The sequence below is a fragment of the Pelophylax lessonae genome (genome assembly GCF_965119305.1).
Source record: "Pelophylax lessonae genome assembly, chromosome: 10".
Taxonomy (NCBI): domain Eukaryota; kingdom Metazoa; phylum Chordata; class Amphibia; order Anura; family Ranidae; genus Pelophylax; species Pelophylax lessonae.
The window spans coordinates 187,957,987-187,970,227 of NC_138777.1; the positions used below are offsets into that span (position 1 = coordinate 187,957,987).

The 12,241-nt window shown below is 44.9% G+C and overlaps 1 protein-coding gene across 2 annotated transcripts in view; it reads right to left on the bottom strand.

Annotated features, from left to right (window-relative positions):
* Window positions 1-7,048, bottom strand: part of MAF (MAF bZIP transcription factor) — a 157,168-nt gene extending 150,120 nt beyond the window's left edge. The window contains exons 1-2 of one of the 2 annotated variants that reach the window (XM_082270140.1): window positions 5,732-7,048; window positions 1-251 (exon numbers count right to left, since the gene is read on the bottom strand). The exon at window positions 1-251 is cut by the window's left edge and continues 1,154 nt beyond it. In XM_082270140.1, the coding sequence (XP_082126266.1) occupies window positions 245-251; window positions 5,732-6,783 (1,059 nt within the window). In that variant the 5' untranslated portion in view covers window positions 6,784-7,048 and the 3' untranslated portion in view covers window positions 1-244. The remainder of the gene's footprint in view (window positions 252-5,731) is intronic. The other variant, XM_082270139.1, reaches the window with a different exon arrangement.
* Between the last annotated feature and the right edge of the window lie 5,193 nt (window positions 7,049-12,241).

Consider the following 12,241-nt stretch of genomic DNA (forward strand, 5'->3'; position numbering starts at 1 on the left):
AAAAACTGAAGTTTTGATGAAGAGGCTTCATTTTGGCAGGTTGCTTTACACGTCATCTCCTCATTTTTTTAATTTTTTTTTTTTGTTTGTTTTAGGTCAGCAACTCTCAAAATGATGAATTCAGCGAGACAGTCTAAAAATTCACATTTTTTTTTTTTATTGCAAGCTCATATGAAGGACTCGGGATGGCAACAATTCTGCTTTTTCTCTTTCTTTCTGTCTTTGACACAGCAAGCTCATAAACTCATGACCTTAAAAAAAAAAAAAAAAAATAGGAAACGTAAAGTGGATGGTATTAAAGAGTAATCTTCATATGAGTGCAAAGGGTGTTAGATAGGTGTAAGGCAAGCCCAGAAAAGCATGGAAAGAAAGCAGTAAAGTAAAACACCTAATATAACCCTCCCATCTTCCCCGAATTATAGGAAATAAAAGCACTAAAGACAGTTAACTGTAAAAACTTTGTTTCTAGTGAACACGTTATTTCTACACCTAGTCAAAAAAGTGGACAGGACCTCAATACAATTTTTTTATTCTATTTTTTTTTTTTTAGCATAACCGATACAATATATCTCCATGATATATGGGATATAAAGCATGCCAAGGTAATACTATTGCTTAAATTAGTCCACTGCCAACTGTCTAGCCTGTGATGCAGCTTTAATATGAGCAATTAAAGATTTCATTACAGCTCACCGAAGCAGTTAAGATTGATATCTATCTTCTATGGGCTGGTTGTCTGGGTAAAAGTCCTCAAGACTTAGGCTACTCATTGACACAAGGCAGCAATCTCCAGACTTGTGGCAGTTTCCTCCCTGATAGAGTTTCATACAAACAATTTTTCTTCTAACGCTAATGACTTCCTCAATAGAAAAAAACCGAACACTCGCAGAATACACACATGACAGTGACAGTCAATGCCGAAAAAGGTGCACTAAGTGCATGTGTATTGCTTATGCTTATCGTAAGATGAGAAAAAGGTTTTCCGCTTGGCGGAAAATTATTTTAAAAAATTCCCCTTCGACAGAACAATTTTTATTTTATTTATTTATTTATTTTAAATAATGGTCTGTCGCGGGAACTGCTTTTTTTAAATAAATAAATCGAATAATTAAAAATTGCGTTTTTTTTTTAATAAATAATTTTGAAAGCGTGACTCAAAATCACAAGTTTGTTCAAGCTGCTATCTTATGTTTGTGAGTAGCCAAGTTTTGAGGTGTAAAAGTGTAGAACTTGCTAGTGTATGATGGAAAATATTCCTTGACTCTATAATAAGGTGGACCTGTTCCCTTATATTAAGAAATAATCAATTTTTTAAGCATTCCTGCCACCCTCCCGGAAAATAAAGCTTAGCTGCCAACACTTAAAAATAAATTACAGGGACACTCTGGGGTTAGGCTGGTAAATAGTCCTGCTAGCAAAATAGTGTCTCCAAGAGAAGAGCTAGATACATATCTATAAACGATTTACTATTCTAAATAAAAGTAATCCAAACATGCATTACTGCTTTCTAAACACTGACTGACAATAAATAATATTAAGAACATTTCAATGCTAAATGAGAAATTTATTCTGCAGCTGCCCAGTCCTGAAAACTTGGGACAACGGTCTGCAAGGACCAATCATTAAGACTGTCCCTGGAAAAAAAAAGGCTTAAGACTGTCCATCCAATATAAGTCAGCTGGCATCTGCCTAGAACTGGCTGCTCTGTTAAAAGTCCTTCCAACTTTTAAAAGTGCACCAGAATTGAGCTGTGATTATAAAGCATGGGCATGCAAGACTATGAAATGCAGAAGGGGTAAGGTAAAGCAATGCAGAACAGAAAAAAAAGAAAAAAGTCTAGAAAATGGACTGTTGTCATTTTAAGAAAAGGGGGAGGGGGGGGGTGTAGGAACTTTTAGGGAATTAAAGGGAACATGATTTCAGGCTATGGCCAACTCCTGCGTACAGAAGAAGAGGGCAGGATGAGTTTCTCGCCAGGGAAATAAGATGTGGTCACCCATAGAGACTTTGAGCATGCAGATTTAATACAGCATGTGGACCAGGAAAGGTTTAATAAGGTCCCGCACCCCACTGGATAGAGTAGAAGAGGGTAGGATAGCCAGGGTGAGAAGAAATTTAGATGAGAAATATCTGGATAGGATGTGAATAATCTGTCCAGAGAAGAGTCTTTGGATGTGAACAGTTAACACAACAGGGGCACCATGTGGACAACGAAGGGTTTAGTAAGGGTCCCCTACCAGAGTAGGTATAATAAACGAGGGCAGGATAAGCTTCTAGCCAGGGTCACTGAGAAATGAAAAGAGGAATAAAGAGAGTCTCTGGACATGCAGAGTTAATACAACAGGGGCACCGTGTGGACAAGGAAGAGTTTAGAAAGCGTCCCACACCCAACTATGAATAGCAGAAGAGAGCAAGACAAGTTCCTAGCCAGGGTGAGGACGACATAGGATGAGAAATAAGAAGAGTTTCTGCACATACAGAGTTAATACAACAGAGGCACCATGTGGACAAGGAATGGTTTAGTAATAGTTTCTTGCACTACTGGGTAGATTGGAAGACAGTTTTAAGCAATAATGAAGGAAAGACAAGATGTGGTCACTCCAAGAGGCTAAAATGTATTACAGCCTGGGCACCATGTGGGTAAGGAAGGGTTTAGTAAGATCCCATATCCCAATACATATAGCAGAAAAAGAGTAGGATAAATATCTAGACAAAGTAAAGGAGAAATGACATTTGGTCACCCCAAGAGGCTAAGAGTTAATACAGCATGGGAGCATATGATTAAATAGGTTTAGTAAGGTCCTGCATCACAATGGGTATAATAGATGAGGGTAGAATGAGTTTCTAGCCGAAGTGAAGGAAAAATGACATGCGGTCAACTCAAGAAGCTATTAGGAATTGCAGCATGGGCATCATATGGTCAAGGGCAGCTTTAGTAAGGTCCTACACCTCAATGGATATTGCACAAGAGGACAGGATACGTTTCTAGCCAAAATAAATAATAAATAACATGTGGTAACCCCAAGAGGCTATGAGTCAATATAGTATGGGCACCATGTGGGTAACAAGGGGTTTAATAAGGTCCCACATTTCAATAGGTATAGTAAAAGAGGACAGGATGAGTTTCTAGACAAAGTAAAGAAACAGCATAGAAGCACAAAGAGTTAATACAACATGGGTACCATGTAGGCATTGGATAGTTTAGTAAAGGTCCCTCACCTCAGTGGGTATAGTTGAAGATGGCAAAGTAAAGGAGAAATGACATGTGGTCAACCCAAGAGGCAATACGGCATGGACAATATATGAGCAAATAAGTGTTTAGTAAGGTCTCACATAGAAGAAGAGGGCACAATGAGTTTCTAGTCAGAGTGAATAAGAAAGAAGGTTATCAGACCAAGAGGCGAGGAGTTAATACACCTAGGGCACCATGTGGGCAAGGACATGTTTAATAAGGTCCCACATAGTAGAAAAGGGCACAATAAGTTTCTAGCAAAAGTGAAGAAGAAATAAGGAGCACAGCCCAAGAGGCTAAGAGCATGGGCACCAAATGGGCAAGGAAGGGTTTAATAAGGTCCCACACCCCAATGGTTATATAAGAGGGCAGAATAGGCTTCCTTAAAAAGTAATGGAAAAATAACATGTGGTCAACCCAAACACTAATAGAGCATGGGTACCATGTGGGCAGGGAAGGGTTGACAAGTTAAGTTTCTACACAAACTAAAGGAGAAATAACATAAATGCTATGAGTTAGTACATTATGAGCATCACATGGGCAAAAAGGGGTATAGTAAGCTCGCACATCTGAATAGCTATAGTAGAAGAGGTCAAGATGGGTTTCTAGACAAAGGTGGTAATAAATTACATTGGGGCAACTCAAAAGTTAATACAGTATGGGCAAGAAAGGGTTTAGTCAAGCCCCACATTTGAATAGGTATAGTAAAAGAGGTCACATTGGGTTTCAAGACAAAGTCAGGAAGAAATTACATGGGGGCAACTCAAAAGCTAATGCAGTATGGACACCATATGGGCAAGAAAGGGTTTAGTAAGGTCCCACATCAGAACAGGTGCAGAAGAGGTTAAGATGGGTTTCTAGACAAATTTGAGAAGAAATGACATGGGGACAACTCAAATGTTAATGCAGTATGGGAAAGTTAGAGGATGGTAGACTCCCACATTGGAAGAGGTACAGCAGAAGAGGTTAATGGATTTCTAGATAAAATCAAGAAGAAATGACATGGGGCAACTCAAATATGAATGCAGTATGGGAAAGAGAGGGTATAGTAGGCTCCTACATTGAAAGAGGTATAGTGGAAGAGGTCAAGATGGGTTTCTAGGTAAAGTCAAGAAGAAATGACATGGGGGGAAACTCAAACGTTAATGCAATATGGGCACCATAAGAGCAAGAAAGGTTATAGCAGGCTCCCACATCAGAATAAGTAAAGTAGCAGAGATCAAGATGGGTTTCTAGACAAATTTGAGAAGAAATGACATGGGGACAACTCAAATGTTAATGCACTATGGGAAAGAAAGGGTATGGTAGACTCCCACATTGGAAGAGGTACAGCAGAAGAGGTCAAGATGGGTTTCTAGATAAAGTCAAGAAGAAATGACATGGGGCAACTCAAATGTTAATGCAGTATGGGAAAGAAAGGGTATAGAAGGCTCCTACATTGAAAGAGGTCAAGATGGGTTTCTAGATAAAGTCAAGAAGAAATGACATGGGGGAAAGCCAAAAGTTAATGCAATATGGACACCATAAGAGCAAGAAAGGTTATAGCAGGCTCCCACGTCAGAATAAGGAAAGTAGCAGAGATCAAGATGGGTTTCTAGACAAAGTCAAGAAATGACATGAGGCAACTGAAAAGTTAAAGCAATATGGGTACCATAACGGCAAGAAAGGTTATAGTAAGCTCCCACCTCAGAATAAGTAAAGTAGTAGAGATTAAGATGGGTTTGTAGACAAAGTTAAGAAATGACATGGGGGCAACTCAACAGTTAATGTAATATAGTTATCATAAGGGCAAGAAATGTTATAGTAGGCTCCCACATTGGAATAAGTAAAGAAGAAGAGGAAAAGATGGGTTTCTAGACAAAGTCAAGAAATGACATGGGGGTAACTTAAGAGTTAATGTAATATAGGGCAAGAAAAGTTATAGTAGGCTCCCACATTGGAATAAGTAAAGAAGAAGAGGAAAAGATGGGTTTCTAGACAAAGTTAAGAAATGACATGGGGGCAACTCAAAAGCTAATATAATATAGTTATCAGAAGGGCAAGAAATGTTATAGTAGGCTCCCAGGTTGAAATAAGTAAAGAAGAAGAGGAAAAGATGGGTTTCTAGACAAAGTCAAGAAATGACATAGGGGGTAACTCGAAAGTGGATGCAATATGGGTACTATATGGGCAAGGAAGGGTTTAGTAAAGTCCTACACCCCAGGGGTCAAGGAAGGGTTTAGTAAAGTCCTACACCCAAAGGGTCAGGATAAGTTTTAGGAAAAGTGGATGCAATATGGGCACTATATGGGCAAGGAAGGGTTTAGTAAAGTCCTACACCCCAAGGGTCAAGGAAGGGTTTAGTAAAGTCCTACACCCCAAGGGTCAGGATAAGTTTTAGGAAAAGTGGAGGAGAACCCACCTAATAAATCATGGGCACCATGGAAGGGTTGAGTAAGGGTCCCTCACCCCCCAGACAGGTATTGGGAGAGAAGAGAAGGGCTCAGGGGTGAGACTCACATGAAATACTCCGGAGATGAAGGGTTGTCACTGTTGCTGGAGCCGTTTTCTCGGAATCCGCTTCCTAGGAGCTTCTCATACTTTTCCTTGTAGGCGTCCCTCTCCCGGAGCAGCCTGGAGATCTCCTGCTTGAGGTGCTCCACTTGCTGCAGCAGCTGATTCTTCTCGGACTCCAGGACGTGCCTCTGCTGCACCCTCTTGAATCGGCACGACTGAGCGTAGCCCCGGTTCTTCAGGGTCCTCCTCTTCTGCTTCAGCCGGATCACCTCCTCTTTGCTGACCCCCCGCAGCTGCCGGTTGAGCTCCCGCACGGACATGGTGACCAGCTGCTCGTCGGAGAAGCGATCGTCGAAGTGCAGGTGGTGGTGGTGGTGATGATGGTGGTGGGGAGCCGGGTGCATCCCAGAGGAAGCCGGAGAGACTCCGCTGCTGCCGGAGGAAGCCGGCAGCCCTCCTCCTCCTGCTCCGGGGTGGTGGTGATGGTGGTGGTGATGGGGAGCCCCGTTCTGCGCGGCTGCTGCTGCGATCACTGCGGAGACCACCGCGGCGGCGGAGCCGAGTTCTTCCCCGGGCATGGCCCCCGAGGAGCCGCCGTACTGCTGCGCCGCCCGGGCGAAGCCATCGTAGCCGCCCTGCTGGAGTTGCTGCTGCTGCTGCTGCTGTTGTTGCTGCTGCTGCTGGGGGTTGCCTCCGCTGCTGATCAGCGCTTCCACAGCGTCCTCCGGGCTGAAGCCCAGCGCCTCCGGGTTGATTTGCTGGGGGTAGCCGGTCATCCAGTAGTAGTCTTCCAGGTGGCTCTTTTGGTCGCTCCCGGAGCTCGGGCTGGGCGCCGAGAAGCTCGGGGAAGGGGGCACCGAGCTGCAGGGCGTGCTCATCGGGGTGGAAGAGAGCGATCCCCCGGCGATCAGGCGGCCGCACTGGCTGATGATGCGGTCGGTCTCCACCGGCTCCTTCTTCACTTCGAACTTCATCAGATCGAAGTCATTAACATATTCCATGGCCAGGGGACTGGTGGGCAGGTCGGAGCTGCTCATTGCCAGTTCTGATGCCATCCTTCTGCTGCCGCTGCTCGCAGCCCTCCACACGGGGGACACCACACTACCGCTACCGGGGACTGCCACCGGGAGAGCCAGCTTTGCTGCGGTGATCGCTTCTCTCCCCCCCCCACCCCAAAAAAAAAAAAAAAAAAAAAATCAACTGGAGAATGGATTGAAGATCACAGGAGCCCGGCGGAGGACATACCGGGGGGCTCCGCTGCCTCTTCCCGGGATGGACTACAAAACTACTACAACACACAGTTCATAATCCCGGGACCGGGGAGGGGAAGAGGGAGGGGGGGAAGTGCTGAGCCGGTCAGGACTGGGGGACACCGCTCCGGATTTTTTCACCGATCCCTACACGGAGCACTTTAAAAGCATTGCTGAGTTTTATAGGCGGTCTGACGTCACGGCCCGGACTGGGCACGGCGGGCCAATGGGAGGACGGATCCCCGGGCCTCATTAGCATAATAGTAAGAGATAAACTTCCAGGAGGGGAACTGTCAATCACACAGCGATCAGCTGACTGTCAGCTGGGAGAGGACCGGCATTAACCCTTACAGGGGAGGCGATCAGTCCGGCACCCGGGGGGTTAATCCTGAGCCGAGGGTTAACTCTTCATGAGCTGGAGGGACTTTATACACTTAGCGGAGGAGAGAGGATCGGAACCCCCAGTAATGGGACGGGGGGGGGGGGGCTCTACACTGACTGACTGCAACTACAGATCAGAGGGATGTGCACAATATTATATTATATCATGTCTGATATCAGATGTATAAAAGGGGGGGGGGAATAGAGACAAGGATGAGGGAGAGGAGAACAGGATGGAATTGGAATTAATGGGGGGGGGGGGATAGAGAGGGGAGAGAAGAGATAGGTGACTAGAGAGGATGGCTAGGAGGGATAGAGAGAAGTAAATTGAATGGGGGGGGGAATCAGGGAATTAGAGAAAGAGAGCAAATGGGGGGGGGGGGGGGGTACAGAGGGGACAGGAGGGTTGGAGAGGGGGAGGAGGGCAGAGAAGAGAGCAGTGGGGGGTATATAGGGGACAGGAGGGATAAAGAGGGAGGGTGGAGAGCAATGGGGGGGGGGGGTTGGAGGGGACAGGAGGGATAAAGAGGGAGAGAGGAGAGCAATGGGGGGGGGGGGTTGGAGGGGATAGAGAGGGAAAGAAGAGAGCAATAGGGGGGGGGTTAGAGGAGACAGGAGGCATAAAGAGGGAGAGAAGAGAGCAATGGGGGAGGGGGGAAGTTGGAGGGGACAGGAGGGATACAGCGGGAAAGAAGAGAGCAATTGGGGGAGGGGGGGGGGGTTATAGGACACAGGAGGAATAAAGAGGGAGAGAAAAGAGCAATGGGGGGGGGGGGTAGAGGGGACAGGGCAGGGGCAAAGAGAGGGGGAGAAGAAAGCAATTGAGGGTAGGGGAAGAGCAATGGAGAAGGGGAGGGGAGATAGGAGAGAAATAGGGGAGTGATGTAAAGAAGGTAGAGAGGAGATGAAGGGGGGAGAGCATTGGGGGGGGGGGTAGAGAAGGGGGTGAGGGAGGGAAGATGAGAAAGGAGGGCAATGGGTGGAGGGGGAGATAGAGGGAGGAGGGAAGAAGGGGAGAGTAAGAGGAGGGAGAAGAGAGGGAGAGAGGGGGGGGGGGGTAGAAAGAGGGGGGGGGAGAGGGAAGGGGGACGTGGAGTGCATGGGGGAGAACAGAGAGGTGGGAGAAGAGAGCAATGGTGGGGGGTGGTGGGGGCAAAAAAGGGGAGAAGGAGTGAAGAGAGGAGGGAGAGGAGTGCAAGGGTTTAGAGAAGGGAGAGAGAGATGGCAGGGGGGAGAGCAGAGATGTGTGGGAAAAGGGGGGAGGGGAAGGAGATAATTTAGTAAATTAATTAAAAATCTATATATGAATAAATATAGAGAGAGACAGGAGCCATTGTACATCTATAGAGAACACTGCACACATTATCAGACTGATTACATAAAGGAGATGGGATTGTAGACTGTAGAGTGATGAGTCCCTCCAATCATCCAATCATGTGAAAAGCAATCCTGGGTAATATCGGTGATTGGATCATTAAAGTGAATCTTCTCTTTTGCAGTGAACATCCTGGACTCCTTTAGTAAATGTTCCCATCACAGGAGGCCATGCTGTGTCCATCCCCTGCACAGAAGTCTCCAGCTCAGTGATTGCATGCTGTATATACAATGTGACAGCTAGGTGTCTGTACAGTATAGCTCTTTGTAGATGGAGGAGTGAGGAGGGGATCATTGCTGCATGTCACACACAGCCAGGCTCATCTAGTATTGGGGTTGGTGAGCCTATCCCACCCTCCTCTCCCAGCTGACCTGCCCCCCCCCCTCCCCCAGCCCCCCCCTCCTCCCCCAGCTGACCTGCCCCCCCTCCCCCAGCCCCCCCCCCTCCTCCCCCAGCTGCCCCCCTCTCTGTAATCTGAGCAAGCTTTGCTCTGCCCTTTGCACTTTCACATTTAACTATTTCTATACTGTATGGTGAGAAGGAAAAAAACATCTCCCAGGACACAGTGATAGGAGGAGGCCTCAGGGTTACAATGTGTTATAAAGGAGATACATTGTATTACATTGTATGAGTGTAGAATGAGAGACAATTTATACTTACTATGGAGAGGGTGGAAGGTGCTGAATGAATGAATGAATGAATGAATATTAAAGGTGATTGGCTGAAAAGTTTAATATGTATTCTTTAGATTGTGAGCTCCATGATGCTATTCATTCTGTATTAGACTATATAGTAATTGTACTGTCCCCCTGTTGCCACTGTATACATCCTGTATAATAACAATAATAATAATAATAATAATAATAATAATAATAATAACAATAACAATAATAATAATAACAATAATAATAATAATAATATTGTAACCACACAAGTGAGTCCGATAATTTCACAAATTCTATATTTATATCTTAGATCATATTATAGAGGAAACCCATACCAGTCCCACCCCCCCCCCCAATTACGCACACTAGTGATCGACCGATATCGTTTTTTTAATGCCGATACCGATATTTTGGTCATCGGATATCAGTATCGGCTGATATTGGCTGATATTTTCGGACATTTAAAAAAAAAAATATATATATTTTTTTACAGGTACTGTTGTGGAAGGATCTGGGCGACCCCAAACCCCTCCTCTGCACTTAAAAGCATTAAAAACGCCAAGTTTGGCTGTTTTGAAAGCTGTCATTTTTTTTAATTTGGGGCCGAGTACCCGGAAGTGATGTCATGACATCATTTCTGGGTTTTTACATGGAGACCCGATCAGAGCCGAATGCGGCTTTGATAGGGTTTTCTGTTCGGCGGCCATGCAGGTAGGATGCCCAGGTCTTCTGGTGGGACAGTAGACCCGGGTGAGCCGCAGAAGGCGGCGGGAGAGGGGGGGGCGTCCCCTCCCGCTCCTTGTAATGACAGTCGAGTGGCTTCTTAGCTGCATCAGTTGTCATTACAAGACAGCCGACCGTCGGCTATGGACACCGGTACCGGGGAGATGCTTTTAGCTGCAGGCATCACTTCAGTACAGCACTTTCCAGAAATATTGGCAATATCGGTAACCTCCGGGGCCAATTCCAATATATCGTTGAAAGTACAGATTGGCCCCCGATATATCGGTGTTGCCAATAATCGGTCAATCCCAAACACACTCACAAGCTTGAGAATATACTATAATACATAGGGGAAGATTTACTATACCTGGAGAGTGCAAAATCTGGTGCAGCATTGTGTAGTGAAACGTCTTCATCTAACTTCAGCTTGTTCAATTCATTTTTGACCATAAAAACCTGGAAGCTGATGGTTACTACCGTGTTTCCCCAAAAATAAGACCTTCTCTTATATTAACCCATATGGAAGAAAAATATATTTCCAATATATTTAGGGAAAAAAAATTTAGAAATATTTTGAATATGGCCAAAATTGTAGCATTTCAAATATATTTCCAATATATTTGGGAAAAATAAAAAATGTTTTTTAAAATATATTTTAAATATATTTTTCTTCCATGCGGGAATTTTGGCACCAAAAGACACAGTAGGGCTTATTTTTGGGGTAGTTCTTATCATGTAATGTGCTGTCTTCTCTCCCCCTCTCCCTCCCTGTCAGGAATCCCCAGTGTGAACCGAGTAAATGTGGTTGTAAAATCCAAGAATCCACTCTATTATTAGTATATCATGTCCAATGTGTGCATTCCTGTATTATAATTGTGCCAAAAACCTTCCTTACAGCGCCGCTCGGCACTTCTGTGACCCGCTGGAGCTCTCTTCTACGCTCTGAGCACTGCAGAGGGGATCGGCTGAGATCCCCCCCTGACAGCTGGGAGAAGAGGAGGAGAGCAGCGGGAGGTCAGCTGAGCGCCGAGCGGCGCTGTACTGAAGGTATTTGGCACAATTGTAATACAGAAACACACATTGGACATTATATAAAACATAATAGAGTGGATTCTAGGATTTTACAAACACTTTAAACTAGGGATTATTTTCGGGGTAGGGCTTATATTGCAGCCCTCCCCAAAAATCACAGTAGGTTTTTTTTTTCAGGGTAGGTCCTATTTTCAGGGTACGTCTTATTTTCAGGGTAGGTCTTATTTTCAGGGTAGGTCTCATTTTCATGGTAGGTCTTATTTTCAGGGTAGGTCTTATTTTCAGGGTAGGTCTCATTTTCAGGGTAGGTCTCATTTTCAGGGTAGGTCTTATTTTCAGGGTAGGTCTCATTTTCAGGGTAGGTCTCATTTTCAGGGTAGGTCTCATTTTCAGGGTAGGTCTTATTTTCAGGATACGTCTTATTTTTGGAGAAACACGTTATGCAGACCTACACCAGATTCTGCGTTCACCAATTTTAGTAAATCTCCCCCATAGAGAACCCATTCAAACACACAAACTCCACATACTAACATTCTTCCAGCAAGCCCTGCAAGGCCAAATACAAAGAAAGGGATCACTCCCTTATTTTCAGGTTTTATTTTCGGGGTAGATCTTATTTTCAGGGTAGGTCTCATTTTCAGGGTAGGTCCTATTTTCAGGGTAGGTTTCATTTTCAGGGTAGGTCCTATTTTCAGGGTAGGTCTCATTTTCAGGGTAGGTCTCATTTTCAGGGTAGGTCTTATTTTCAGGGTAGGTCTCATTTTCAGGGTAGGTCTCATTTTCATGGTAGGTCTTATTTTCAGGGTAGGTCTCATTTTCAGGGTAGGTCTTATTTTCAGGGTAGGTCTCGTTTTCATGGTAGGTCTTATTTTCAGGGTAGGTCTTAGTTTCAGGGTAGGTCTCATTTTCAGGGTAGGTCTTATTTTCAGGGTAGGTCTCATTTTCAGGGTAGGTCTTATTTTCATGGTAGGTCTTATTTTCAGGGAAGGTCTTATTTTCGGAGAAACACGTTATGCAGACCTACACCAGATTCTGTGTTCACCAATTTTAGTAAATCTCCCCCATAGAGAGAACCCATCCAAACACA